Source organism: Sus scrofa, chromosome 9 (genome assembly GCF_054392235.1).
Source record: "Sus scrofa isolate SSC_HxYL_T2T_F1_AM1 chromosome 9, Sscrofa_HxYL_maternal_Yorkshire_Landrace_v2.0, whole genome shotgun sequence".
In the NCBI taxonomy this organism is placed as follows: domain Eukaryota; kingdom Metazoa; phylum Chordata; class Mammalia; order Artiodactyla; family Suidae; genus Sus; species Sus scrofa.
Window position 1 is genome coordinate 419,329 of NC_139391.1, and position 27,656 is coordinate 446,984.

The window sequence follows — 27,656 nt, forward strand, 5'->3', positions numbered from 1 at the left end:
CTGTAAGCTGATGACTAGAAATGCTAAATGCGGTGTAGTCGTATAGTGAAATGTTCAGCAGTAGAAGGAGTGAAGCAGGACCCAGTACAGTGAGGATGAGGCTCGAAGACACGCCAAGTGGAAGGAGCCAGACACAGAAGACCCCCTGGTGTACGGTCTCCCTTGTGTAAAATGTCCGGAATAGGCAGACCCGTAGACAGAAGGTTGATGAGGGCCGGCAGGAAGGAGGGACGAGGCGTGCCCGCTAGTGGGGTTTCTTTTTGGGGTACTGGAAAGGATCTGAAATTAGGTACACGGCTCTGTGAATAGTCGAAAGAACCGATTTTTTGGAAGTTCCCTTGTGGTGCAGTGGTTAAGGTGCAGGTCGCAACTGTACGGCTTTGCTCTCTGGCCCAGGGCATGCAGCCCCCGCCCCCCAGAAAGGTTTTTGGTGCAGAAAATTGTACACTTTGTAAGTGTGAATTTTATGGTGACGCGAATTATGTGAGCTGTAAAGCTGTTTTTTAAAAAATCCAAATGGGATCATACTGTGCATAATGTCTAGGAACCTGTTTTTTCTCCCTCAAAATACCTCTTGCACGTCCTTAACGAAGCTTTAGGTGACAGCATAGTGAGTGTTTCAGAGCCGAGACTTTAAGTCAGGGAGTCCTGGTTTTAATTCCCGGTTGATAGGTTTATGAGGCTGAACGCGGTGCCTAGCTCCCCTCAGCTGTTTCCGCGTGTGTGTGGTGGAGTTTTGAAAGCACTCACCTCCGTGGGATCCGGGTGGGGACGTGGTCAGGTCATTTGTGTAAAGCCCGGTGCCTGGGAGGTTCTCTGTGAATGTTTGTGTTCTTCATCTGAAATCTCGGGTTTAATTACTGTTGCCACAGTGTAGATCTGCAGCACGAATCAGTCCTTGGTCATTTGGGTTATTTCTGATTTTTCAGTATTATAGACAAGACTGTGGTTACAGATTTTTTTTGGCCACACCTGTGGCGTGTGCAAGTTCCTGGGCCAGGGATTGAACCTGCGCCACAGCAGTGACCCAAGCTGTTGTGGTGACAGCACTAGATCCTTAACCTGCTACACTGCAAGGAAGCTCCCAGATTTTTAAGAATGTTAATCATCGTGTATCACACCCCTAAAATTTTGGGAGTGCTGCAGGATGGTAGCAACTCCTTGGGCTTTGGGTTCAGAAGGACTTGCATTTTATTTATTTGTTTATTTATTTATTTTGGTCTTTTTGTCTTTTAAGGGCCACACCTGCAGCATATGGAGGTTCCCAGGCTAGGGGTCCAATCAGAGCTGTAGCCGCCAGCCTACGCCAGAGCCACAGCAACGCCAGATCTGAGCCATGTCCGCGACCTGCACCACAGCCCATGGCAATGCTGCATCCTTAACCCACTGAGCGAGGCCAGGATCAAACCCGCACCCTCAAGGTTCCTAGTCGGATTCATTTCTGCTGTGGGAACTCCGGACTTGCATTTTCATCCTAGCTTCAGTGGATGACTTTACATGACTTGTGATTTCAGGTCTCATCTTCCTTATCTGTAATACAGAGTTAATGAAACCTGCCTTTCGGGGTCGTTATGGTGATTAGATGCAGTGAGAGTAAGTTTCAGCGTGTTGGTACGCAGCATGTGACAGCTATTACTATGCTGGGTCTGACGTGAAGAATTTCTGTTTCTTTCCTTTTCTCTGTAATAAAGGAGTGGAACATACATACTCATTTTATCATTTTCCTTCAGGCTTAGCAAGCCTGGCAATATAGTTAAGGTCTTTCAGTTTTTTGGTGAAACGCATGCCCCCCCCCAAGCTTTTTAATATTCTCCATAAAAATCTTTATGGGGTTAGTTAGTGAGGCATTATAAATAGTAATAGTACCATATCATCACATGTTTTAACCTGTCCCCTGAGGCTTTGCAGCTACATCCTTCAAGAATTCACAGGGCAGAGTTCCTGTCGTGGAGCAGTGGAAACGAATCCGACTAGGAACCATGAGGTTGCAGGTTCGATCCCTGGCCTGGCTTAGTGAGTTAAGGATCCAGCGTTGCTGTGAGCTGTGGTGTAGGTCTCAGACGTGGCTTGGCTGTGGTGTAGGCCGGCAGCTACATCTCCGATTAGACCCCTAGCCTGGGAACCTCCATATGCTGCAGGTGCAGCCCTCAAAAGACAAAAAACCCTCAAAAAACAAAGGAGAACCCAAACTGCAGTCTTTGCTGCTAACCTCCTAGGTCAGCTGCCTGCCTGCAGGGCTGCCTGCAGCAGGTGCTCACAAGAGCCTCTCTTTTCCTCACTCTCTCTGGCTTTTGGAGACATTTCCCAAGGATGTGGACTTCCTTCTTTAGTATGTTTTGTGACAGTTAGAGGTGAGGTTTGGTTTTTCACACTGGTTTTCTGACTGTTGCCATTTGAGGACTGGTTAGTGAAAGGGATTGTTTCTCATTTTTCATGCATGTGACATTCTTGGAGAATCTGGTGCTGTAAATCGTGTGGCCACATTCCCAGATGGCTCGCCGGACTGTACTGAATCTTGCAGTCCCAATCAGCCCCTTTGCCAACAAAGAAAAAGAACAATCACGTCTCTTGAACGAGAGCGCCCCCCTTGCCCTGTCACTAGGCCTCACACGGCTGCTCTCTCACCTGGCCCTTGCTGTCCTGCTCACTAGTGCAGTGGCTGAGTGCCCGGGCGGCCTCGGGCACAGCGGCCTGGTGTCGCTCTTGCCTTTGGTGGCATCACTGCATGTAAGGACTCCGGTGACCAGCCAAACTTGTGTCACATCCAGACGGCTGCCTTCCTAATCTGCTTAGATTCTGGGGATAGTCTGCTCCAGCGGTTTCGGTCAATGGATGGATGAATGGGTTTCTAGAAGTTGAATTTCTAAATCAAAGAGCATTTTTTTTTTTTGCTTTTTAGGACAGCACCTACGGCATATGGAGGTTCCCAGACTAGGGGTCGAATCGGAGCTACAGCTGCTGGCCTACGCCACAGCCACAGCCACGCAGGACCCCAGCCACGTCTGCAACCTACACCACAGCTCACGGCAACACCGGATCCTTGACCCGCTGAGCAAGGCCAGGGATCGAACCCTCAACCTAATGGCTCCTAGTCAGATTCGCGTCCACTGCGCCACGACGGGAACTCCAAGAGCATGAATGTTTTAAGCTCTCATCATGCGTCTCCTACGTACACCGTGTTACCGCACCAGTCGGTAGCAGCACAGGAGGGTAAATCTCACTGATGATGTTGGCCAGGTGTTTTCTCAGACATTTGGTATTTCAGTGAATAAGAAATAGTCTTTTCTAGTTTTAACTTTTTTTTTTATAAACCTGTCATTGAGGTTTTACATTGGTTTAATCTTACAGGAAATCCAAACATACAGAAAGTTTATGTCAAGAGTTTGCTGATCTATAGATGAGGGTCTTTTTCCCCATTCAAATGCTTGAATTCTTTTCCCCCAAAACAGCTCAAGTTGGTGGATAAAAATAAAACAGATCCTTGAAAGTCTCCTGGGGAAAATCCTGGGACCTTAAATCCTCACATTCATTGCAGAGCCTAACATTTTCTTCAGAAAGTGTAACTTTAGGAGTTCAGACACTGTCTTCCAGAAGGAGCCTGCGGAGGGCACCCTTCGAAGGGCAATGGTTCCAGCACGAGCTCCTCCGGCACCTGAGGCCCAGCACTGTCCTGCCTAGCCGTGTGCTTTTCCTACAAGTTACTTCGTTTTTCTGACCCTCAGTTTGTTCTTTTCTAAAGAACACGAGGATAGGGTTACTGATCTTGTAGGATTGTTTGGAACGTTAAATAAAACACTGTATTTTAAAAATTTAACACAGTGCTTAGTTCATAGCAAGCCCCAGGACGTGCTCTGTAGCTTCCGTCATAAAATAGTCACATAATATAAATGATCATAATAAATCCTACTTCTAAATCAGACGTGTACTACATTTATATTTTATTGACTGTATGGGAAGATTTACCATGAATCTGCTTTTCGTTTTCTTTTTACTTTTTGGCCACCCCTGTGGCGTGCGGAAGCTCCCGGGCCAGGGAACAGGCCTGCCGCACAGCATCAACCCAAACCGCTGCAGTGACAACCCACATCCTTAACCTGCTGGGCCACTAGAGAACTCCCGTGCATCTGAAAGAAAGTTTATATCCTGTGGCAAACGTCACTGTGCGCTAGAAAGAGACAGAGCAGTTGCTGGGCGGCCGGCTGGGCCACTAGCTGTAGGCACGTTGTTCCCTTATTTCAGGCTCGAACGTGCTGTTCAGATTGCACCGTGGTGAAATGACAGATCACTGCGTGTCTCCAGCAGTTGAAGCTGCGTGTCTTAGGTTTTTAAATGCCCGGCTGTGCTGTGTGGACTTCGGTGGGCCTCAGCTCGCAGCTAAGGGCCAGCCCCCTTTCCTGCAGCTTTTCCAAGTGCCCGCAGTAGATCCTCCTGGCGATGGCTTGCTCTCCGTGGCAGCCCTGGGGCAGCCGTACCTTCAGATGTTTCAGGATGTGAAGCTGTCATAGAGTCTTGTAGACTGGGTTTCAGCGCCTCTGTGCAGAAGCCACATCATCTGCTCGCCCAGCGGACCTTTAGCCAGCAGACCATTTAGAGACTGATTGGTCATTTGCTTCTTTCGTCCTTCCCAGTGGGCCATTGGCAGGGTCTGTTTTGGCCACGTCTTTCCTATTCTCCGTGGAGGACCCATTTCTTTGTTCTGTTCCCTTTCATTCTTTATCTTTCTCCTGGATTTAGTGGGGGGGAGTGTCTGTTTGTGTACACTGCGTCCAGGAAGGTTGAGATCAGAATCAGGACAGATGCTTTTTAGCGAAAGCCCACATCTGTGTGTTCAAATGATCTCTGACTGTTGGCTGGATGCCGTGCCCTCAGAAATCTAAAGTGAGAGGTCTTTCTTCCTTGCATTGGTTCCAGGGGAAATCAGCCTTGTGGTCGCACCTGTTGCATTATCAGGAAAACCAGCAGAGAAAACTCGCCTCGGGAAGCGTCGGCCCGTCAGGTAAGGCGGTCTCTGTGCCGCTGGACCGCTCGCCCTCTGCGCGCCCCGCTGCCCCCTGAAGGCAGCGTCTGCGCAGACTGTCACTGTCGCGGGTCAGTGAAGCCTTCGCGCTGTCCCCTTTCCTTGTGAAAATGTTGCACCGCAGGGCTCTGGGCCGCAGAGCGTGCCAGGCCGTGGGGTTTGCTTCCATCATGTGTTTCTGGAGACTTTTGATCAGTGAGATGGGAGATTTACATCAGCAGGAACCCAGTCCTGGAATGACTTTGGGTTTCAGATGAGTTGGGATGCCCTGTGCTTGGAGCAGACGCTCTTCTTCTGAGATGGGCATTGAGATGACCTATCCTGTGTCGGTCCAGAGAGCCTGCTTGTCAGTGCCCAGCTTTGGAATCCTCAAAGTCAAGGCCTGGTGTATATGACCCCCGTACGCTTGCTTTCTGGTTTTTGTTTTCGTTTTTTTTAAATAAAAATATCGGAGTTGGCAGGGGTCTCAGGGCTCATCTTGTCCGGCCCTCATTTTACAAGAGGAGGAAACTGGGATCCAGAAAGGAATTGAATTTATTCGAGACCACACAGTGAACGGAGAAGGAGGCCAGACTAGGAGCCTCTGGTCCCCGGGTCTGTTCACTGCACTGTCCTCAGTGTCCCTTCCAGACAGTCCCTCCTCCTTCTGCTTCTCGGCAGCATCTCCTCTCTCTGCCAGGGAGTTTTTTTTACCTTTCCTGGATGTTCTTATCCTCATGGTAAAGATGGATTTAAGTGAGTGAAAAGGTAGGCTGAACTCAGTGTCAACTTTGCCCTTGAACTAGCTGATCTCAACTGGCACTGAAAACGGGGGAAATAGTTGGCTAAAAACCAGGCACCAAAACTCTCTAAGGAGTTTGTTGGTCTACTTTCTGGGTATGAGAGCAGTCTTCTCGGAAAAGCTGTAGAAGTTATTGCCAAAGGACAAACCATGGCCAGAAGTTCTCAGCAGCTAATGATGGTGATACTAATTTTATTTTATTTATTGTTGTCTTTTTAGGGCCACACTGGAGGCATATGGAGGTGCCCAGGCTAGGGGTCAAATCAGAGCTACAGCTGCTGGCCTACTCCAGAGCCACAGCAATGCTGGACCCGAGCCGTGTCTGCGACCCTCACCACAGCTCACAGCAACGCCGGATCCTTAACCCACTGAGCAAGGCCAGGGATTGAACCTGCTTTCTCTTGGATGCTAGTCAGATTTGTTTCCACTGAGCCGTGGCAGGAGCTCCACAATAACTAATTTTAAACACTGGGCCAGACACGAGGCTAGAAAGACATAGGATCTAGGGGGGCTGAGCATTCTGGATCATGTTCTTTGCACGGCCTGGGGCTCTCTGAGGCAAAAGCAGGACATGAGCAGTAGCTCCAAGTAGAAGCACTGCTTCCGTGACTTACGATGAGAACATGCTGGGTTAGGGGCCGGAGGATCTGCGTTTCATCCAGTCCTGGCTTTGCCACTTGGGTGACTGGGGCGAGGCAGCTGACTCTTCTGAATTTTAGTTCCCTCCTTTGTGATAACTTTCCATGATTGTCTCATAAGTTGTGAGAGAATTAAATGAGATAACATGCATAAAAATATGAAGTCTGATATCTAGTAGGTACTTAATAAATATTCATGAAATGGCTGATGAAAGCGCTACCAAAGCAAGCAGCCTCTTCCTGTAGAAATTAGTGATTTGAGACGAGAAGGGTCATCCCTGTTTGGGGGGTCAGATCTCTGGACTTAACCACCTTTTTTTTGCCGTAGGAATATTTCTTGATTCGGAGCGGAGGAAGTCCGATGCCGGCTCAGCCATGTCTCCCCTGAGAGTGTCCCTGATTCAGGACATGAGGTCAGGCGGGGCTCAGGTGTGATAAGCCCCTCAGAGTCTGTTTCCAGTTGTCGCCAAGGTGTCCCCTTTAAACAGGGGGCTCGGGTCTCCCCCGTGGGCGCCTCTGCCCGCCTCCACCTCCCTCTTCCCTCCCCGCTCAGGCACATCCAGAACATCGGGGAGATCAAGACTGACGTGGGAAAAGCCAGAGCGTGGGTGCGGCTGTCCATGGAAAAAAAGCTACTTTCCAGACACCTGAAGCAGCTTCTCTCAGACCACGAGCTCACCAAGTAAGGCCACTCCACCTGGAGTAGAGCCAGCTCCTGGGAGTGGCCGGAGGGGCTGGCAACCCCCACGGGGAGGGGGTGTTGGGTTTGTCCCCACTGCTCAATGCAGGGACAACGCTCAAGGAGCCGCTGAGCGTTTCTCCGCATTTCTTCTTCTTCTGTGTCTGCTTATGTTACGTCCGTTCTCCCTGCCTTCTGCGTCTGCGTGCCCCCAACAGCCTTCTGAACAGAGGTGGTGAGAAGGGTGGACCCTCAGTGGGCACCTCCGAGCTGGGGGTCCTTCTCTCCTTGTGACACACACGCGACTTGTACGCCTCACGGGCATCTTCTTGGTCTCCTTCCCGTCTTGCGGGGAGAAGGATGGGACAGTGAAAACGACCCCCGGAGATGTCCCGTTAAGTCCCGTTCGCGCCTGAGCGTGGGGCCAGCTCGGATGCATATCTCTGCATGTCCCGCCTCCCACCGCAGTCCCCTCTCTCGATTTCACGTCCTTTGCGTTTGCTCGGGCCTTAGTCACTGGAGGGGCTACCCCGGCGGAGAGCGGGCTGAGAGGGTCCGGCCCCGGTACCGCTGAAGTCAGGGACAAGGCTATGCCTGTGGCCTGTGAGCCTAGAGGCTTCTGTGCTTTTTTTCCGTGTATAACGTGCTTGGTTCTTTCTTCATCGGCAGGCCTGTTGGGCACGTTCCCTTGTGATTTTCGTTTCCTTGGGTATCTTTTCACGATACCCTTTATCATGTGACTCCCCTGTGGATGATGCAACGGGAGTGAACCTTGGGGAGATTTGTATAATGGACTAAATCTGCAGAACCTTTTGTTTTGCTTTTTAGGGCTGCCCCCACGGCATATGGAGGTTCCCAGGCCAGGGGTCGAATCGGAGCTACAGCTGCCAGCCTACACCACAGCCACAGCAACACCAGATTTGAGCCGAGTCTGTGACCTACACTACAGCTCCCGGCAACACTGGATCCTTAATCGACTGAGCGAGGTCGGGGATTGTACCCGTGTCCTCATGGATACTAGTTGGGTTTGTTAACAACTGAGCCACAACAGGAACTCCTGCAGAATCTATTTTTATTCAAAGTGAAAATGTAGTTTTTTAGACTGTTTGTTGTGTGTTTAAACCACAGCAAGAAACCAGATTTAAAACCTTGAAAGGTTAGAGAGCTCACTCTGAGAGGTTATGCAAGGGCAGTTCTTAAAGTGCTTACATTGGATTCCCTCTAGAGACAAAAGGGCTTCGGAATAAAATTTGAAGTTGAAGGAACAACTAAAAGAGAACAGTGAACATTTAACTGGCATTTGGAAGCAAATCGTTTGTGTGCCAAGTTCTAGAGGACCGGTGTGGTCCTGGCACAGCCTGCCTCTGGCGGGGTGGGCACCAGGGTCTGATGGGGCAGGCGCGACCCTGCTGCTGTGGGGGCGTCTCCTGCTGCAGGTGGCTGAGAGGGGTCAGGCCCAGGTGCTTTGTGAAGGCAGGGGCAGCGGATAGGCCTGTGGCCGGTGAACCTAAAGGCCTGGGCGGCAGCAAGCCAGGGACAGGCCGTGGGGTCGCTGTTTGGTTTGTTGTTTTAAGCCATAGTTTTGCTAGAGGACAGAGGCTGAGAATTGACTCAGTGCCTAGACCTTCTCACGAGAGAGTCTGCCCCCGCGCTTCTCCAGTGAGTGGAAAATGAGCAGGGTTTGCTGCCACAGGGGGCATTTGGGGCGGGCGCGGGGAGAGGAAGGGGGCACTTGGCACCGCCTGTCCTCCTCGCTCCGCCCTCTCCCTGCTCGCTCGCACGAAGCTCCAGCCCCTCAGACCCTCCTGCTTTGTTGGCCCTTTCAGGGCCTGGTCGGTTCTCCCTTGTGGCCCTGCTCCCGCTGCTGGGCGGGGTGCTCGTCCTGGGTCTGCGTCCGATCGTCAGCTTCGCTCCCTTGGCGGCAGGAAGCGCACACTCCTTCTGCCCACCTGGGTCAAAGTTTGGATCCTGCATGACCTCTTGTCTAGCCCCGCACCCCGCCTGCGTGTGCCCGGTCCTCAGCCTCGGCTCCGTCTGCCCCTCCCTCACTGCCGCTGCCTGGGCTTCGCCTCAGGCCCCTTCTCGAAATTGGCCGCAGCCTTCCCTTCACTTCGGAGAAATCCATCGCTTGGAGGGCCGATGGCCAGTGCTTCCGCCTGTGTGTCAAGGGTCTGTCATTGATCCTGGCGGAACTTCCCAGCGCGTGAACGGACCACTTCTCGGAGCCGCAGCTCCAGCCAGCTGGGCTTTTCCGCTCTGTCCCTGTCCCCCTCGACGACCCCCGTCTAAGTCCGTGGCGTCCTTCAGGCCCCTCCCGTTCTGGCTTATGGCTCTTTGAATCCCAGAGAGAGCTTTTCATCTGGCCGCTCGGTGCGGGCCGTCTTCTACTGCAGCCTCTTCTGATTTATTCTCCGCTACAGTGTTTAAGGGTAGCAGCTGCGCAAAGGAGGCCTCGGCTGGTGGATTAGCTGTGGAAAGGGTCTCAGCAGCCGTCTGGGCGGCCCTGCCCTGGTCTGCCGGGGCCCAGAGCTCTCGGGCAGGGCCAGGGCCGTCTGGGCCGGCAGGACGGGACCTTCCTGTGTTCTCCGTGTGGCTTCCCTGTGCATCCGGCCCTCCATGGCCTCGCTCCTTGGGGAGGGAGCCTGGCCCCGTGGGTGCAGGGGGCCTGCGCTGCCCAGTAGGGGGCTGGTCTCTGATGCAGGAGCAGCGGGCGAGGTGGGACTGGAGGAGGCTTCAGACGAGGGAAGGGATGGCCTGCAGCTCTTCCTGCTGGAGCCCCAGTCTCTCTGTCCCTCTCCCTGGAAGCTGTCCCCAGCTCCCACTCACTTTCAGAGGGGTGCTCTGACCTGCGGGTCTCGGGTCTGCTGGGGGCCCGAGACTGGCGGTGCAGGCGTGCCGACCCCGACCTGCTACCAGCCGTCGCTCCCCACGCACCACGCCCCGGCGGTGCCCACGGCATCCCTGAGGGGTCCGCAGCCCGCGTCCTGACAGCTGACATCACAGTAGGTCCAGCCCTCGGACACAGGCAGAGCGTGGTTCCTGCGGGAGCTTCAGCCCCTCTCCCTCTAGCGCTCGGGCGGAGTGCCGGCTCTGCCCCCTCTGCAGGGCTTGCCTTGAAGTGCTCTCAGCGGCCTCCTTCCAGAGCCGGCAGAGTCCGGCCTCTCGCTCTTTTTCGGCGGAGACTGACGGCCACCTCCCTCCTGCAGGAAGCTGTACAAGCGCTATGCCTTCCTGCGCTGCGACGACGAGAAGGAGCAGTTCCTCTACCACCTCCTCTCTTTCAGCGCCGTGGATTACTTCTGCTTCACCAATGTCTTCACCACCGTCTGTGAGTAGCCCCACGCTTCCCCAGCGCCGCAGGCCCGGGGCGTCCCCGTTAGAGTCGGCGTGCACGTGCCCTCCGGGGCTGCTCCTGGAGCTGCCTGCTCTTGTTCTGGGGGAGGGAGCTCCCGGCCTCGTGTGGGCCCAGAGGTCCTGGGAGCCGCTCTGAGGCCTAAGCAGCAGCAGCAGGTGGCATGGCTGCCTCACTCTGCACGCTTTGTGGGGCGCGCTCCCTCTTGGGGGCTGAGAGCATCGCGCAGCATCACAGGTTTCAGGCTGGTCCCGGGGATGCAAAGAGCGGGCGGGTTGGGTCCAGGCCTCGTCCTGCCCTCCCTCCTCATGTGTCTGCCAGCAGTGTCTGCCCTGCAGGGGGCCTCAGTCTCCCGCCCGCAGAGTTGGGAAGGGGCTTCAGAACGCTCCGAGGAGGCCCCCTGGCGTCTCGTCTCTCCGGCGCCCAGAGATGCTGTGCGGGGACGGGGTCTGGGTTTGCCCTGCGGCTGATTGTCTGCCCCAGCAGCATGGACTCGTCCCTCTCAGAGCAAGGGTCGGGCTTTAGCCGAAGCAGCACTGGGCTGAAATGGAGGAGACCTGGGGGGAACTGTTGCCCTCTCAGCATCTCAGAAGATGCGTTGTGACACCTGCCTGGCCTGTCGTTAGAGTCGTGAGATGATCACGAGAAAAGTGCCCAGAAAAGCAGTTCAGCGCAGGGTTGAGTTGGTGATGTCGTTGAAGGAACAGGCTTGCTTAGCTCTGAGCTGACAGCTGCCTTGGGTTTGGGTGTTAAGGTGGTGACCCTGAGAGGAGTGAGACTGAGGAGAAGACCGGCTGACATTCGCAGCTGGCCAGGGACTGGGTCCTCGGGGCCCGCTGCTCTAGGCCCTGGACCGGGAGCACCCCTGGGGCAGGTCAGGGCCCTGAGCCCTCCGTGCCTTTGTGGTTTCCCCTCACCAGTGATTCCTTACCACATCCTGATCGTGCCGAGCAAGAAGCTGGGCGGTTCCATGTTCACCGCCAACCCGTGGATCTGCATCTCGGGAGAACTGGGGGAGACACAGATTCTGCAGATTCCCAGGAACGTGCTGGAGATGACCTTCGAGGTGTGTGTGACCCGGACCACAGCCCCGGCCGGGCTCCAGCAGCCGCGGAGGGCAGGTTTCTGAGGGTGGCCCCGAGGCCAGGGTCTGTGCAGTGCTGGGCTGCTGGACCTGCACCGAGATGATGAGACCAGAGCCGAGGCCGACGGGGGAGGGGGCGCCCGCCTGCCCGTCTGAGTAGTCCCTGGCGGGAAGACACCCGTCTGCACTGCCCGCCTCCCTGTCCACGGCGGGTCGAGAGGTCCCCAGGGTTCTTGCAGCTATGGCCCAAGTGTTCACGGAGAGCCCAGCCTGCCGCGTGGCCTTTGGAGCCTGCTGCTGCCAGGCCCTGCAGGTGTGGTCTCCTTTCTCAGCATCATGCCTCCTGAGGTGGTGCTGTACTGCCAGCCTCGGCAGCACGTGGGACCGGGTGCCCTGCCCCTGCTCGTACTGGGGCCAAGTTGCCAGCCATCAGTCCCACCCGTGCCTCTGAGGAGTGCCACCGTCTCCTGACCTTCCCTCCTGCCCTGCTGCTTGAGGAAGTTCTCGGGCCAGGGATTGAACCCGCACCGCAGTCGTACCCAGTGACCACTGGGGCCCCGGCCCCCTGAGCCAGCAGGGGCCCCACCCCTGTCGCCCTGACCTGCGTCATCCTCTCTTGGGCTCTTCTCTCAGTGCCAGAACCTGGGGAAGCTCACGACGGTGCAGATAGGCCACGACAACGCCGGGCTGTACGCCCGGTGGCTGGTGGAGCACGTGACGGTCAGGAACGGGGTCACCGGCCACACCTACAAGTAAGGCTTCGCTCAGCTCTGCCCTCGGGCCTGGGGCTGGACTTGCTGATGCATAGGTGTGGAGGGTTCTCAGGGAGACCTTTAGGCTGTGATGGGCGGAGGCACCTTCCTGTCTGGTTCTGCCTCATGCCCTGAAAAGAGTGGGCGCGAGTTCCACGCGATGAGGCCTGGCGCCCGTCCACGCGGTTCCAGGCCGCCCAGCCCCCCAGGGGCCTCGCTGCTGCTGCTGCAGGTGGGATGGTGGGCAGGGCGGTGAGGGGTCCCTGTCCCCAGGGAGTGGCTTGGGGATGGCTCCTGCTGAGCAGCAGGGGGACGGACGCCGGAGGAGCTGGCCACTCTGACAGGCCACTGCTGACACTCAGGTTCCCATGTGGCCGGTGGCTGGGGAAGGGCATGGACGACGGCAGCCTGGAGCGGGTCCTTGTTGGGGAGCTGCTCATGTCCCAGCCGGAAGTGGATGAGAGGCCGTGCCGGACGCCCCCCCTGCAGCCATCCCCCAGCGTCATCCGGAGGCTCGTGCCTGTGTCGCCCAACAGCAAGCCCAGTAAGTGCCTGGCTGAGGGGGCGCTGATGTCAGGGAGCCCAGACGGGAGGCAGATCAGGCCTCCTCAGCCACCCGGGCCCATGTCACTCTCCTCTCAGGACCCGGTGGGACATGTGTCACCCTCCTCTCGGGACACGGGGGGCACTTGGCACTCTCCTGGGCGGGCTGGAAGGGGTGGGCAGAGCTCCGGGAGCTGAGCCGGGAGGTCTGTGCTCCGTGGATGCCCACAGAGGAGAGGGCAACTTTTGGACCCTCCCCTCCTGGTTTCTGGGTTTCACCGTCAAGTCTTGGCCTTCTTTTCATTGCCGAAAGTTCCAGGGCAAAGTGGAGAGTGACCCTAACCGGCATTCCTTAGAGACACAACTCTGAGGGGATAGCTTCTGCATTTTGTCCCAAGCTTTTATTTACTTATTTATTTTTGTCTTTTCCAGGGCTGCGCCCGCGGCATATGGAGGCTCCCAGGCTAGGGGTCGAATCGGAACTATAGCCACCGGCCCACACCAGGGCCACAGCAATGCGGGATCCGAACCGCGTCTGCAACCTACACCACAGCTCACGGCAACGCCGGATCCTTAACCCCCTGAGGGAGGCCAGGGATCCAGCCTGCAACCTCATGGTTCGTAATTGGATTCGTTAGCCACTGAGCCACGACGGGAACTCGGAGTCCCCAGCTTTTAAAACAAGCAAGCTCAGCAGAGTTGGGCAGGCAGAAGGCATGCTGCCCACAGTCCAGGTGGGGCCGCGTCTCCATGTCCTCGGTCTTTTGCTCCGTAAGCTCAGCACTGCCCTCCTCTGAGATCAGTTGGTTTTTTTATCAGAGCTGAACACTGGGCAGATCCAGGAGTCCATCGGCGAGGCCGTCAATGGCATCGTGAAGCACTTCCATAAGCCCGAGAAAGAGGTGAGCCTCTGTGCCCCCCAGCGCAGGGCCTCGTGCTGCTCGTGGCCTGGCACATAGAGCGTGTGCCTCGTGCAGTTGGCAGTCAAGCAGACCCTTCCTCGGGGGCCGTGCCCAGGGTTCCCCCCTTTTCCTTACACACCGCTGACTCAGCGGGGTCCCAGGCCTCCAGTGAGCAGGGTGTGTTTCTTTCTTTCTTTCCTTCCTTCCTTTCCCTCTCTCCCTCCTTCCTTCCTTCTTTTTTTTCTGGCCGCACCCGCGGCATGTGGAGGTTCCCAGGCTAGGGGTCAAATTGGAGCTACAGCGGCCGGCCTGCACCACAGCCACAGCAACACCAGATCCGAGCCACGTCTGTGACCTACACCACAGCAATGCCGGATGAGCAGGGCCAGGGATCGGACCTGCATCCTCATGGATACCAGTCAGATTCGTTTCTGCTGAGCCACCTCGGGAGCTCCCTGTTTCCGTCCTCTTCTGAGTTGGTTTGGGTCTCCTGAACAAGGGCCACACGGGCTCTGGTCCCTGGTTGGGACCCAGATCCATTGTCTCTTCATTCAGAGGCTGTTCACTGAGAGCTGCTCTGAGCCAGGCCCTGCCAGGTGCTGGGGGCACTGGACGAGGTCCCTGCCTGTCTCTTGCTGCCCTCTCGGGTGTGAGTGGTGGGCTCGGGGTGCAGTGGTGGGAGGGCACCTGGACGGGGCCGAGCTGACACTCCCCTTTGCTCCTGCAGCGGGGGAGTCTGACGCTGTTGCTCTGTGGGGAATGTGGCCTCGTCTCAGCCCTGGAGCAGGCTTTCCAGCATGGGTTCAAATCGCCACGGCTCTTCAAGAATGTCTTCATCTGGGATTTCCTGGGTGAGTGGGGCTAGGGTGTGAGGGTGGGCAATGCAGGGGGGCCGTGGTGGGATCCCCCACCCAGTGTGGGCACCGACAGCAGCGTCCGAGGTGCAGGAGCCAGGTCGGGGGCTCTCAGGCTTCTCGGAGGTCACAACAGAAGCTGTCCCACCCTTCACCCCGACCTCCTGAGACCTGGGCGGGAAGGGTCCTTTGTAGGCATCTTTTATGTAACGTGAGCTTCGCCACGACGCCTCACCCGTCCTGCTCGTGGGTCCAAGAGGCCAATTGATGGCGTTGCAGCCCAGGCCCTGTGCTGCTCCCACCGGAGTTTTTGGGCACGAAGCTTTGCCCTCAAGAGCTTTGTTTCATTTTCAGAGCAGAGAAAGGACCGTCTTTATGTCAGGGGCCACCTAAGGAAATGTGAAACCTAGAGGCGGGAACCCTGGGGTCGCTGTGACATCAGGATTCCCAGGTTCCCGTCACGGAGGTGCTCGCCTGTGGCGACTGCCCGCGCAGCAGTCGGGGCGGTCGGTGTTGAGGCCTTTGCCACCGGCCAGCTTTTCCCTCTTTGCAGAAAAGGCACAGACCTACTATGAGACTTTGGAGCAGAACGAACTGGTCCCAGAGGAGAACTGGCACACGAGGGCCCGGAGCTTCTGCCGCTTTGTCACCGCCATCAACAGCACCCCGAGGAACATCGGCAAGGACGGCAAGTTTCAGATGCTGGTGTGCCTGGGAGCCAGGTACTGCGACCGCGTGCGCACCCCACCTCGCAGGTGGCGCTGGGGGCCGGGTGGGAGGGGGCGGGACTGGCTGAGGACGGGGTGCCCGCGGCAGGTGAGGCTTCCAGAGAGGCCCTCAGTTTCCTGCCGCGTCTGCAGGGGCTCCGTGGGGGCTGCGGTGAAAGCCTCCCTGGGGAGGAGGGGCCGCGCTTTGATGGGACGGGATAAAAGCACCTCACTGACAAAGTTCGGAGCAGCGTGTAGATCCCTGGTCACTCTTCGAGGAAACCTCTGAATGTGCCAGGCCTCGTGGGAGGCGAGGACGTAGACCGAATAAAACGGGTCTAGCGCTTAGAGGGTCGCTCATCCTGTAGGTAAATGCAGCACGAGGCAGGGCTTGGGGGTTGGGAGACGTCCGTGTTCGCAGCGGCGGCTGAGAACAGAGGAGAAGGGGAGGGCGCGGTGTTTGAGCGGAGCCTTAGCAGGCGGTAGAAGGAGAAGGCGGCTCGAGGCAGGCAGCACTAGCGGAGGGGCCAGGGGAGCAGAGGGCGTGGGGTTGGGAAGAGTGGGTGGAATGTGGGAGGCTCGGGAAGGGATGGGCCTGAGGAGCTGGGGCGGAGCCGAGTGTTAATCCGGGACCGCGAGGGGAGCGACGTGACCTCACCGACTGTCGCATCCGAGGGGCGAGGCCGTTCGGGGTTCTCGCGGGGGTCAGGGGAGAGGCCGAAGCCCAGGCAGACAAGGCGGTTTTCATCGAGGCCGTGGAAGGGAGGGAGTCGGTGTGGTGGCAAAAACCAGACTCTGGATCCAGGTCCAGATCAGCCACTTCCGTGCCGTGGGCTCTTGGACGAGCTGCTCAGCCTCTGTCCACCTCAGTCTCCTCGTCTTCGTGTTAACGTGGGGGTGATGGGTAAAAGCACGAGGATCGTAGATCAGACCATATCGTAGGGTCGTCGTGAAGGTTGGCTCTCTTACCACAGGCCTGGCATGTGCTGCGTGCTGTGTGGATGTCAGCGGGCACCGCTTTGTCTGGTGGTGGCTGCTGGCAGGGGAGGAGCCGTGCTGCCCTGGGAGAGGTGGGCTGTTGGGGTGGAGGGAGTGGTACCGACCCAACCTGGCGGCTGGCGGTCAGGGGAGGCAGAGGTGGAGTGAGCCCTGTGGCAGCGGGCGGTGCCTCTTTGGGTTGGGCTGTGTGGGCACCCTCGGTGGGGGCCTTTCGGAGCCGTGCAAGGGTGTCTGTGCCAGGTGCTCTCAGGGGAGGGGGAGGGGGCGGTGGGGAGACACCTGCTTCTCCAGCCTCCGCCTTTGTTCAAGGGGTGACGGGGAGGTTCCCGCCTTGGCCTCGGCCTCACACTGACGTCTCCCTTCCGCTTCCATCTGACCCCCCCGGACCGACCCCGCCCGGCCAGGGATCACCTCCTGCACCACTGGATCGCCCTGCTGGCCGACTGCCCCATCACGGCACACATGTATGAGGACGTGGCGCTCATCAAAGACCACACGCTTGTCAATTCCTTGATCCGCGTGCTGCAGACCCTGCAGGAGTTCAACATCACGCTGGAGACGTCCTTGGTCAAGGGCATCGATATCTGACTGCCGGCGCTGCCGGCAGCAGGGCGGGGGGGGGGTGCCGGGGCTCTCCCCCGCCGCCCCCCCCCCGAGCAGGTGCAGGCCCGGGACGTCCGCTCACTGTAAACAGACACGTAGAGGATTTTTGGGAAAATGATCTATTTTAGAGTTTATTTGCCGATGTGCTTTTCACATACTTCCATGTGAAAGGGAGATCAGCAGAGGGAGACCGAGGCGGCGCGGCTTATTTTGAAGCCGGGCCCTCCCTCGCCGTGGTGGAGCCCGCGGCCTCCCTGGACCGAGCCCGCGGCGCCTGCGGGGCCGTCCACGTCCTCGCCCGCCACGATGCCGAGGCCATTCCCCGTTGTTTTTAAACCACCGTTTTCTATATTAACGTGGCTGTGGCTGTTTGGCTGTCGCAGGCCACACAGGCGCGCTGAGCAGGCCCGTCGGGGTTCCTCGGCGGGGCCGCCCGAGTCAGCCTGCGTCTTGCCGGGCGGCGGGAGGGACCGTCGTGGCACGTCGCGTCCCTCTTGGCACACGGCCCACGGAGGTAAACATATGCATGTTTCCACAGGCTTTCTTTTGCCTTTTTTCTTTTTAACATGTTATTTATTTAACCCTCCATTGTATGTTTTAAGTCTTTTTCTTTTTTTCTTTTTTTTACGGAAAGAAAAAGCTCGTCAGAGTCTAACTGGCTGTTATTACTGTTAAATTTATGTTGTTTTGCAACTTAGAAACCAGCTGCAGTATGGCCCACTTAATAAAACACCTGAAACAAAACCGCGTGGGTCCCTGGCTTTCACGAGGGCTTGAGCAGTGGGTGGCGGAGGGTGCCGTTTGGCTGTGGGAGAGGACTGGGCTGTAGTGTCGCCCCCCACCCCTACCCAGGACAGCCCCAGAGGGAGGGCTCGTGTCTCCAGGGTGCAGAGCATGCAGGCAAGGGTTCATTTCCCCTGCTCAGAGGAGGGGCTGAGAAACAGAGGGGGAAGACTGGCCAGGGCTGCGGAGGTTGTCGCCTGACCAGGGCAGGGCGGGCCGCCACTTGACCCTCTGTGGTAACGCAGGGCGTGAGACCCTGTCTGCTCCTGTGGAACAAGGTTCTTTTGAGAGAAGTTTGTTTTTTCCCAGGATGGTGGGTGGTCGAGCTGTATGAGGTCCTGGGAATCAGCTTTCTTTGGTTCTGATTCTTTTTGCTTTGTAGGGCCTCACCTGCCGCATATAGAAGTTCCCAAGCTAGGGGTCTAATCGGAGCTGCAGCTGCCAGCCTGCACCACACCCACAGCAACGCTGGATCTGAGCAGCATCTGCGACCTACGCTGCGGCTCATGGCAGCGCCCAACCCTTGAACCCACTGAGCAAGGCCAGGGATCGAACCCGAGTCCTTACGGATACTAGTCGGGTTCCTTCTGCTGTGCCACAGCAAGAACGCCCGAGCTTCCTTTGGTTTTATTCTTCAATCAAGCCGCTTTGGTAGGAAGCCCCACAAGTGTGGCACAACCAAGCACAGCGCTTCAGGCCGGCCAGTGCCTTCTTTTATGCTTCCCGGATTTTGCATCTTCTGTTCCCTCTGCCTGGAGGACCTCCCCTTGTGTCCACTTCTGTTCACTGTTCAGAGTGTGCTTAGGTGTCACCTGCTAACCCTCTGGGTGTCATGGGCGAATTCTGGTGTCACGGGCTCCCGTCGTTTCTTGGGTCCTAGGACCTCCTGTTTGGGGTGTCGTTGCCTGCCTTCACGTTGGACTTGCTCTCTAGACTGGGCTCCCAGAGGGCAGAGGGGTCTCTTGTCATCCCCCCACCCTGTGACTGGCAGTGCGTAGGTCAGGCTTTTGGAAGAGGTGGGGGCGGGGGACCGAGGCTCTGGAATGGCCGCTGTGCCACATCCTGCCAGCAGGGGGTGCGAGTGGGCCGGGCGTCATCAGGCTTGTGTGAGGGCTGGGGGTGGGCAGTGCCCTGGGGCTGGCGTAGGTTGGAGACCTAGGACGTGGCTCCCTTCACCGCCCAGCTCTGGTGCGTTGGGATCGTCCCCGGTTTTTGGGCGAGGACACAGACACTTGGAGCAGGAAAGTCCTTGCCTGTCGCCGCACGTCCTGTATGTGATTTGCACAGCTGTCTCACTCCAAGCCGGGGCCTTTTCCATGTACAACTCCTTTCTTTCTTTTTTGCTTTTTAGGCAGCAGGTGCGGCATGTGGAGGTTGCCAGGCTAGGAGCTGCAGCCACCGGCCTGCACCACAGCCACAGCAACGCAGGATCCGAGCCACGTCTGCAACCTACACCACAGCTCGCGGTGACGCTGGATCCTTAACCCCCTGAGCGAGGCCGGGAATCGAACCCTCATCCTTATGCCACAGCAGGAACTCCTTTTTTATTCTTGTCTTGTACTGCTCCCTTGAGTTTGGGTCTCTGCTCAGATGTCCTCAGAGAGACTTCCCCTGAACTCTGTAAAATACGGCCACTTTCTATCCCTTATTCTGCTTATTTTTCTTTGTAACATTTACCACCGCTGTTGTGATTATTTGCTGATTCTGAGTGTAGGTTTTATAAGGGAGGAACCGTGCGAGTTTTGCACTGAGTAGGTGTCTCTGGAAGCATGGGTTCATCGGCAGGAACTGTAGAGCCGAAGTCCCTTGGTTGAATCCGTGTCCTGCTGCTGAGACCCAGAGCAGGCACATGACTTGGCTGACCCGTCGAGGAAGTGAGAACAAGAACACAGGCTGCCTCGCAGGGTTGCCGTGTGGACGAGTGTGCGCTGGGAACAGGGTCAGGTGTGTAGAAATGTCGGTGGCTGTGTCCGACCCCAGCCTGGTTCCTGGCTGCGAGCAGACTCCTCGGGGGGCTCAGAGCCCAGTGCTGGGGGGAGTGTGACACCCCGTGGGTGTGGACCATGATGAGTTCTGCTCAGGGTGGTGATTGTCGGAGGAGTGGGTATCGCGTGCGGAGCAGGCGGCCTGGCCAGAGGCTTGACGTTGTGAAGGTGTCTGCCGGGGTGGGGGGGGGAGCGGCTGGCACGAGTCTCGTGCTCGAGTCGAGGCTGAGACAGGAAGGAGGGCAGATGTGCAGCCCTGCCCACAAGGTGAGTGACAAGGGGAAGGCTGACGGCGCCCGGGGCCCTGAGCCCTGCAGGCGCTCCGCAGAGGTGGGCTGACTGAATGAGTGAACACCGGCTCCAGGCGTGAACACCAAAGCCACCCCACCGCTTGGGGCATTCCTTGTGCACGTGAACACCCGCCAAGGATGTCCCTGCTGCGCTGGGCCCTCCTTGGCCGACGTGAGAAGTGGAAGCCTCTGGTCAGAGCACGACTGCTGGGCTGGGACACCACTGCAGGTCCCCGGTCAGCATGTGGCCTGAACAAGTCACCCGCAGCCTGGACTCACCACCAAAGCGTGTGGCCTGCTCGGCGGACTCCGCATGTTGGGGCTGTGGGTCTCAGAGGAGCAAGGGGAGCCGTGTCTTCATTAACCTTCCAGCTGTGGATGCCCGTTACCTGAGCCGGGCTGGAGCCGGTCAGAGGTGAGCGTCCCTCCTGGCCTGTGAGACAGTCTAGCGGGTCCTGGCTTGGCTTGGCGGAGGGGGAAGCATGCACCACACCGGCATTGGTCAAGTACTTTGGTGGCGGGTGCGGGTGGCCTGGGTCAACCAGAAGCAGGGGAGACTCTTCCCAGCAGACGCTGCTGAGAAGGTGAGTGTGAATCATGTTTTATAAGTCAGGAAGCTCCCGGAACCAGGCCTTTCTCTGCTCCTTCTAACAGCTGCTTGTGCTGCGACTGTCTCACTTTCACTGTGTTTTGTTTTATAATCCGCTGCAGATCCCTTTGGGAATGGTGTGGGATCCAAGAGAACAGACGCTGTCGGCAGCTCCGTGTTTGAGTCGCTCGAGTCGGCTGCCTCTCCAGCAGCTCTGGGCAGTCAGGTGCTTTCCGTTTGCGCCACCAGCAGCCCTTCCTGCCTCGCCTGTGGCTCTCGCGCTAACCCCGCGCTCCTCAGTCTCAGGTTTCAGGGACTGACCAATAAACAGGCAAGCAGGGGAAGTTGGTGAATTGCTACGAAGTGAGGCCCCCCCCCCCCCCGACCCCGGGCCCACAACGTGGGTCAGGAAGAGAGCTTTCCGAGCCCCCCAGCGTCCTCCATGCTCCCCGTTCTTCGTCCCAACCCCACCATCTCCCTCCTCCCCATTCCTTGACCTTTATAGAAATTGCCTTCTGGAGTTTGTCACCCAAGGATGCGTCCCTACACCGTATAGTTTAGTCCTACTGCTTTACTTTTTCACTTGTGTCTCTTATCCAAAGGGTCTTCTCTACCCTTGCTTTTCCTCACAGTTTGTGTGTTGAGGAGCCTGGGCCAGTTGCTCTGTATTTTTCCATAGCCTGGATTTTGCTAATTTTGCTCTGGGGGTGCAATTCAACGTGCTCCTGTATTCTCTGGATCTCCTGCAAATCAGGAGCTGGATCCAGACACCCAATTCGCCTCAGGTTGGACCCCTCTGACGAGACTCTAGGTGTGTGTGCTTCCGTGTCAGTCAGGAGGCCCGCTGGGTCTTGTTGTTGACTTTTATCGGTGCAGCCACTGGTGCTCAACGCCTGCATCCGGTAAGTAATTCTCTGGGGGTTGCAACGTGGGGAAATTCTTTTTTTTCTTTTAGCTTTTAACTCAATGAGTTTTATTATAGTTATACAACTATCATCACAGCTCAGATTTATAGTATTTCTATCCCAAATCCCTATCCCATCCCTGCAACCTGTCTCCTTTGGTAACTAAGTTTTTCACAGCCTGTGAGTCAGTATCTGTTCTGCAAAGGTCACTGTATCCTTTTTTTAGATTTCACATGTAAGTGACAGCATATGACGTTTGTCTACTTCACTTTGCATAATTTCTAGGTCCATCCATGTTGCTGCAAATGCCGTTATTTCATTTCTTTTCATGGCTGAGTAATATTCCACTGTGTCTATGTACCACACCTTCTTTATCCACTCCTCTGTCGATGGACATTGAGGTTGCTTCCATGTCTTGGCTATTGTGTATAGTGCTGCAGTGAACATTGGGGTACATGTATCTTTTTGAGTCATGGTTTTCTCTGGATAGATGCCCAGGAGTGGGATTGCTGGATCAAATGGTAATTCTATTTTTAGTTTTCTGAGGAATCTCCATACTGTTTTCCACAGTGGTTGCACCAATTTACATCCCACCAGCAGTGTAATAGGGTTCCCTTTTCTCCACACACACATCTTCTCCAGCATTTATTGTTTGTAGACTTTTTGATGATGGCCGTTCTGGCTGGTGTAAGGTGGTACCTCATAGTAGATTTGCATTTCTCTAATAATTAGCTGTATTGAACATCTTTTCATGTGTTTTTTGGCCATCTGTATGTCTTCTTTGGAGAATTGTCTGTTTAGATCTTCTGCCCTTTTTTGGCGGGGGGGTCTTTTTAGGGCTGCACCTTGTGGCATATGGAGGTTCCCAGGCTAGAGGTCCAATCGGAGCTGTAGCCGCTGGCCTCTTCCAGAGCCACAGCAGCGTGGGATCCAAGCTGTTTCTGTGATCTACACCACAGCTAATAGCAACACCAGATCCTTAACCCACTTAGTGAGGCCAGGGATTGACCCGTGGCCTCATGAATGCTAGTTGGGTTAACTCCTGAGCCATAACAGGAACTCCATTCTGTCCCATTTGTTTATTTTTGTTTTTATTGTCTTTACTCTAGGAGGTGGATCTGAGAAGATATTGCTGTGGTTTATGTCCGAGAGCATTCGGCCCATGTTTTCCTCCAAGAGTTTTATAGTATCTGGTCTTATATCCAGGCATTTAATCCACTTGGAATTTACTTTTGCGTATGGTGTTAGGAAGTGTTCTAGATTCATTCTTTTACATGTACCTGTCCAGTTTTCCCAGCACCACTTCTTGAAGGGACTGTCTTTTCTCCATTGTATATTCTTGCCTCCTTTGTCACAGAGTAATTGACTCTAGGTGCCTGGGTTTAATTCTGGGCTGTCTATCCTGTTCCACTGATGTATATTTCTGTTTTGTTCCAGTACCATATTGTTTTGATGACTGTAGCTTTGTAGTAGAGTCTGAAGTCAAGGAGCCTGATTCCTCTAGCTCCATTTTTCTTTCTCAGGATGGCTTTGGCTATTCTGGGTCTTTTGTGTTTCAAACAAACTTTTTCTTCCAGTTCTGTGAAAAATGTCCTTGGCAATTTGATAGGGATTGCATTGAATCTGTAGGTTGCCTTGGGTAGTATAGTCATTTTGATAATATTGACTCTTCCAATCCAAGAGCATGGTATGTCTTTCCATCTGTTTATGTCATCTTTGATTTCTTTCATCAGCATCTTAATAGTTTTCAGAGTACATGTCTTTTGTCTCTTGAGGTAGGTTTATTCCTAGGTATTTTATTCTTTCTGATGCAATGGTAAATGGGTTGTTTCCCTAATTTCTCTTTCTATTCTTTCATTGTTAGTATGTAGAAATGCAGTTTATTTCTGTGTAATAATTTTGTATTCTGCAGCTTTGCCAAATTCATGGATGAGCTCTAACAGTTTTCTGGTAGAGTCTTTAGGGTTCTCTAGGTATAGTATCATGTCATCTGCAAATAGTGATAGTTTTACTTCTTCATTTCCAATTTGGATTCCTTTTATCTCTTTTACTTCTCTGACTGCCATGGCTAGGACTTCCAAAACTATGTTGAATAGCAGTGCTGAGAGCGGACATCCTTGTCTTGTTCCTGATCTCAGCGGGAATTCTTTCAGCTTTTCACCATTGAGAATGATGTTTGCTGTGGGTTTGTCATATATGGCCTTTATTTTGTTGAGGTAGGTTCCCTCTATGCCCACTTTCGGGAGGGTTTTTATCAGAAATTGGGTGTTGGATTTTGTCAAAAGCGTTTCTATTGAGAGGATCATATGGTTTGTTAATGTGGTGTATCATATTGATTGATTTGTGGATATTGAAGAATCCTTGTATTCCTGGGATTAATCCCATTTGATCATGATGTACAGTCCTTTTAATGTATTGCTGGATTTGGTTAGCTTTTTGCTATCACTATGTTCATCAGGGATATTGGCCTGTAATTTTCTTTTCTTTTTTTTTTTTTTTTTTTTTGTGGTATCTATCTGGTTTTGGTCTGGTTAGTGTGACGGTGGCCTCATAGAATGAGTTTGGGAGTGTTCCTTCCTCTGCAATTTTTTGGAAGAGTTTTAGAAGGATAGGTGTAAGCTCTTCTCTAAATGTTTGATAGAATTCACCTGTGAAGCCATCTGATCCTGGACTTTTGTTTGTTGCAAGTTATAAAATCACAGTTTCAATTTCAGTACTTGTGATTGGTCCATTCATCTTTTCTATTTCATCTTGATTTAGTCTTCGAAGATTGTACTTTTCTAAGAATTTGTCCATTTCTTCTAGGTTGTACATTTCATTGGCATGTACTTGCTTGTAGTAGTCTCTTATGATCCTTTGTATTTCTGTGATGTACTTCTCCTTTTTCATTTCTGATTTTATCGATTCAAGTCCTCTCTTTTGTTCTTGATGAGTCAGGCTAAGGGTTTATTAATTTTGTTGGTCTTTTCAAAGAACCAGCTTTGAGTCTCATCGATCTTTTCTATGGTTTTCTTCATTTCTATTTCATTGATTTGTGCTCTGATCTTTGTGATTTCTTTCCTTCTGCTGACTTTGGGTTTTGTCTGTTCTTCTCTCTCTAGTTGCTTTAGGTGTAAAGTTAGGTTGTGTGAGCTTTTTCTTATTTCCTCAGGTAGGCTTGTATTGCTATAAACTTCCCTCTTAGAACCTCTTTTGCTGCATCCCATAGGTTTTGGATTGTTGTGTCCATGTTGTCATTTGCTTCTAGGTATTTTTTAATTTTCTCTTTGATTCTTCAGTGATCCATTGGTTGTTTAGTAGCATGTTGTTTAGTCTCCACATGTTTGTGTTTTTTGCAGTTTTTTTCTTGTTGATTTCCAGTCATATAGCATTGTAGTCGGAAAAGATTCTAGGTATGATTTCAATTTTCTTAAAGTTACCGAGGCTTGATTTTTGGCCCAGGATGTGATCAATCCTAGAGAATGTTCCATGTGCACTTGACAAGAATGTGTATTCTGCTGCTTTTGGATGGAATGTTCTCTAAATGTCTGTTAAGTCCTCTGGTCGAATGGTTCATTTAGGGCCTGTGTTTCCTTGTTGATTTTCTGTCTGGATGATCTGTCCATTGCTGTAAGTGGGACGTTAAATTCCCCCGCTTTATTGTGTTATTGTCAACTTCTCCTTTTAAAGTTGTTAGCAGTTGCCTTATATATTGAGGTGATCCTGTGTTCTGTGCATAGATATTTACAATTGTTATTTTAAAGTCTCTTTGGTTGATATGAGCATTGCTACTCCGTTTTTCTTTTGATTTCCGTTTGCGTGGAATATTTTCTTCCATCCTCTCACATTCAATTTGTATGTGTCCCTAGAACTGAAGTGGGTTTCTTGAAGACAGCATATATACGGGTCTTGTTTTTGTATCCATTCAGCCAGCCTGTGTCTTTTGTTTGGGTCATTTAGTCCATTTACATTTAAGGTAAGTATTGATATGTGTGTTCTTATTGCCATTTTATTAAGTGTTTTGGATTTGTTTTTGTTGCTCTTTTTCCTTCCCTTCTCTTGTTCTCTTACGATTTGATGACTATCTTTAATGTTGCATTTTGATTGCTTTTTCTTATTTGCGTGTGTACCTATTGTAGTTTTTGGTTTGCAGTTACCCTGAAGTTTTGATATAGGAGTTTGTATACATAGGAGATTGTTTTAAATTGTTGGTCTCTTAATTGCAAATGCCTCCCCAGTGTCCTGCGTCTGGACCCTGCTCTTCTCAGGATTTCTGACTTTGGTGGCATATTTGTATGTGGATGATTTCCTACCTTTACTATATGTGTGTCTTTACCAATGAGCCTTGTCATTTGTCATGTTTTTGTCTCTAGTTGTGGCCTTTTGTTTTCCACATAGAGAAGTTCCTTTAGTATTTGTTGTAAAGCTGGTTTAGTGATGCTGAATTCTCTGGGCTTTTGCTCATCTCTAAAGCTTTTGATTTCTCCTTCAAATCTGCATGAGAGCCTTGCTGGGTAGAGTCATCTTGGTTGGAGGTTTTGTCCTTGCATCACGTGAAGTGTATCATGCCACTCCCTTCTGGCCTGCAGAGTTTCTGCTGAAAAATCTGCCCATAACCTTATCAGGGTTCCCTTGTATGCTACTTGTTTCTTTTCCCTAGCTGCTTTCAAGATTTTCTCTTTGTCTTTCATTTTGGTCAGTTTGATTAATATGTGTCTCGGGGTGTTCCTCCTTGGGTTTATTTTGTATGGTACACGTTGTGCTTCCTGGATTTGAGTGAATGGTTCCTTCCCCATGTTGGGGAAGTTTTCAGCTATTATCTCTTGGAATATTTTTTCTGTCCCCTTCTCTCTCTCTTCTCCTTCTGGCACCCCGGTAATATGGATGTTGGTGCGTTTAACTTTATCCCAGAGTTCTCTGAGACTCTCTTCGTTTCTTTTCAATCTTTTTTTCTCTTTTCTATTTCATATCAGTGATTTCCACTAGTTTGTACCACACCTTAATTATTCATTCTTCTGTCTTCTGTTTTCTGATGTTGGCTGCTTCTAGTGAATTTTTTACTTCAGTTATTGTATTTTGCATCACTGCTTGCTTAATCCTTAAATCGTCTATTTCTTTGCTCAGTGTTTCTTGTAATTTTTAAATCTTTGCCTCCAGTTTATTTCTAAGATCTTGAATGATCTTTACTATCATCAGTGTAAAATCTTTTTCATGGAGGTTGGTAATCTCCAGATCACTTAGATGTTTTTATTGTTTTTTTTTTTCTTGGTCCTTTATTGGAGTCATAGTTCTCTGCCTTTTCACTTTGTACAGATTTTTGGTGTGGTCTCCTTTTTGCAGACAATAGAGTTGTAGCCTCTCTTGCTTCTGATGTCTGCCCCCTTGTGGCTGAAGTTGATACAGGCGCTTGCTGTAGGTTTCCTGGTGGGAGGGACTGGTGCCTGCCCACTGGGGCTTTGTCTCTGGGTGAGATTAAAGGTGGCTGTGTGCCTGGGGTGGGGAGATCTTTAGGCAGGTTGTTTACTGATGGGTGGGGCTGTGTTCCCACCCAGATTATTGTTTGGCCTGGGCTTCTCAGCCCTAATGGGTGGGGCAAGATTTTCCCAAAGTGGCCACCTCCAGAGGAACACACTGTGATGAATATTCCTGAGACCTTTGCCTCTAGTGTCCTTCCTCCACAATGAGCCACAGTCAACTCGTTTTCCCAAGAGATTCCACAAAAACCACAGTCAGGTCCGACCCAGATTCCTATGGAGCCTCAGCTTTGCCCTGGGACCCAGTGCACCTGAAAACCTGGGTATGTACCTTTCAAGAGTAGAGTCTCCGTCTCCCCCACTGGCCCTCAACCCCAGGTGCTCCAGGGAGCTCCTCTGCCCAATGCCAGACCCCCAGGTGTGGGAAGCTGACGTGGGGCTCAGAACTCTTCCTCTCATGGGTGAGACTCTGCCATACAGTTACTTTCCAGTCTGTGGGCCGCCCATCTGGCGGCGGTGGGGTTGCTTACATCGCGTAATCACCCCCCCGCCCGCCATCTCAGTGTGGCCTCCTCTTTGTCTCCTGGAGTGGGATATATCTTTTTTGATGGTTTGCAGTCTATTGGGTTGAAGGTTGTTTGGCAGTTAGTTGTAATTTTGTTGCTTTTATGAGAGAAGGTGAGCTCCAGTCCTTCTACTCTATCTTAATCCCGTCTCAGTGGGGATATTCTAATATATCA

The 27,656-nt window shown here is 53.3% G+C and overlaps 1 protein-coding gene across 11 annotated transcripts in view; it reads left to right on the plus strand.

Moving 5' to 3' along the window:
* DENND5A (DENN domain containing 5A) overlaps positions 1 to 17,655 on the plus strand; it is an 89,299-nt gene extending 71,644 nt beyond the window's left edge. For 7 of the 11 annotated variants that reach the window (XM_084974726.1, XM_084974727.1, XM_084974729.1 and 4 more), the window contains 11 exons: positions 4,912 to 4,996; positions 6,765 to 6,849; positions 6,990 to 7,118; positions 10,322 to 10,443; positions 11,388 to 11,533; positions 12,185 to 12,303; positions 12,666 to 12,847; positions 13,666 to 13,748; positions 14,476 to 14,599; positions 15,156 to 15,324; positions 16,713 to 17,655. In XM_084974726.1, coding sequence (XP_084830852.1) covers positions 4,912 to 4,996; positions 6,765 to 6,849; positions 6,990 to 7,118; positions 10,322 to 10,443; positions 11,388 to 11,533; positions 12,185 to 12,303; positions 12,666 to 12,847; positions 13,666 to 13,748; positions 14,476 to 14,599; positions 15,156 to 15,324; positions 16,713 to 16,896 — 1,428 coding nt within the window. In that variant the 3' untranslated portion in view covers positions 16,897 to 17,655. Of the gene's footprint in view, positions 1 to 4,911; positions 4,997 to 6,764; positions 6,850 to 6,989; positions 7,119 to 10,321; positions 10,444 to 11,387; positions 11,534 to 12,184; positions 12,304 to 12,665; positions 12,848 to 13,665; positions 13,749 to 14,475; positions 14,600 to 15,155; positions 15,325 to 16,617 lie in introns of those variants that run through there. The other 4 variants (XM_084974733.1, XM_084974734.1, XR_014814422.1 and 1 more) reach the window with 3 other exon arrangements.
* The last annotated feature ends 10,001 nt before the right edge of the window (positions 17,656 to 27,656 follow it).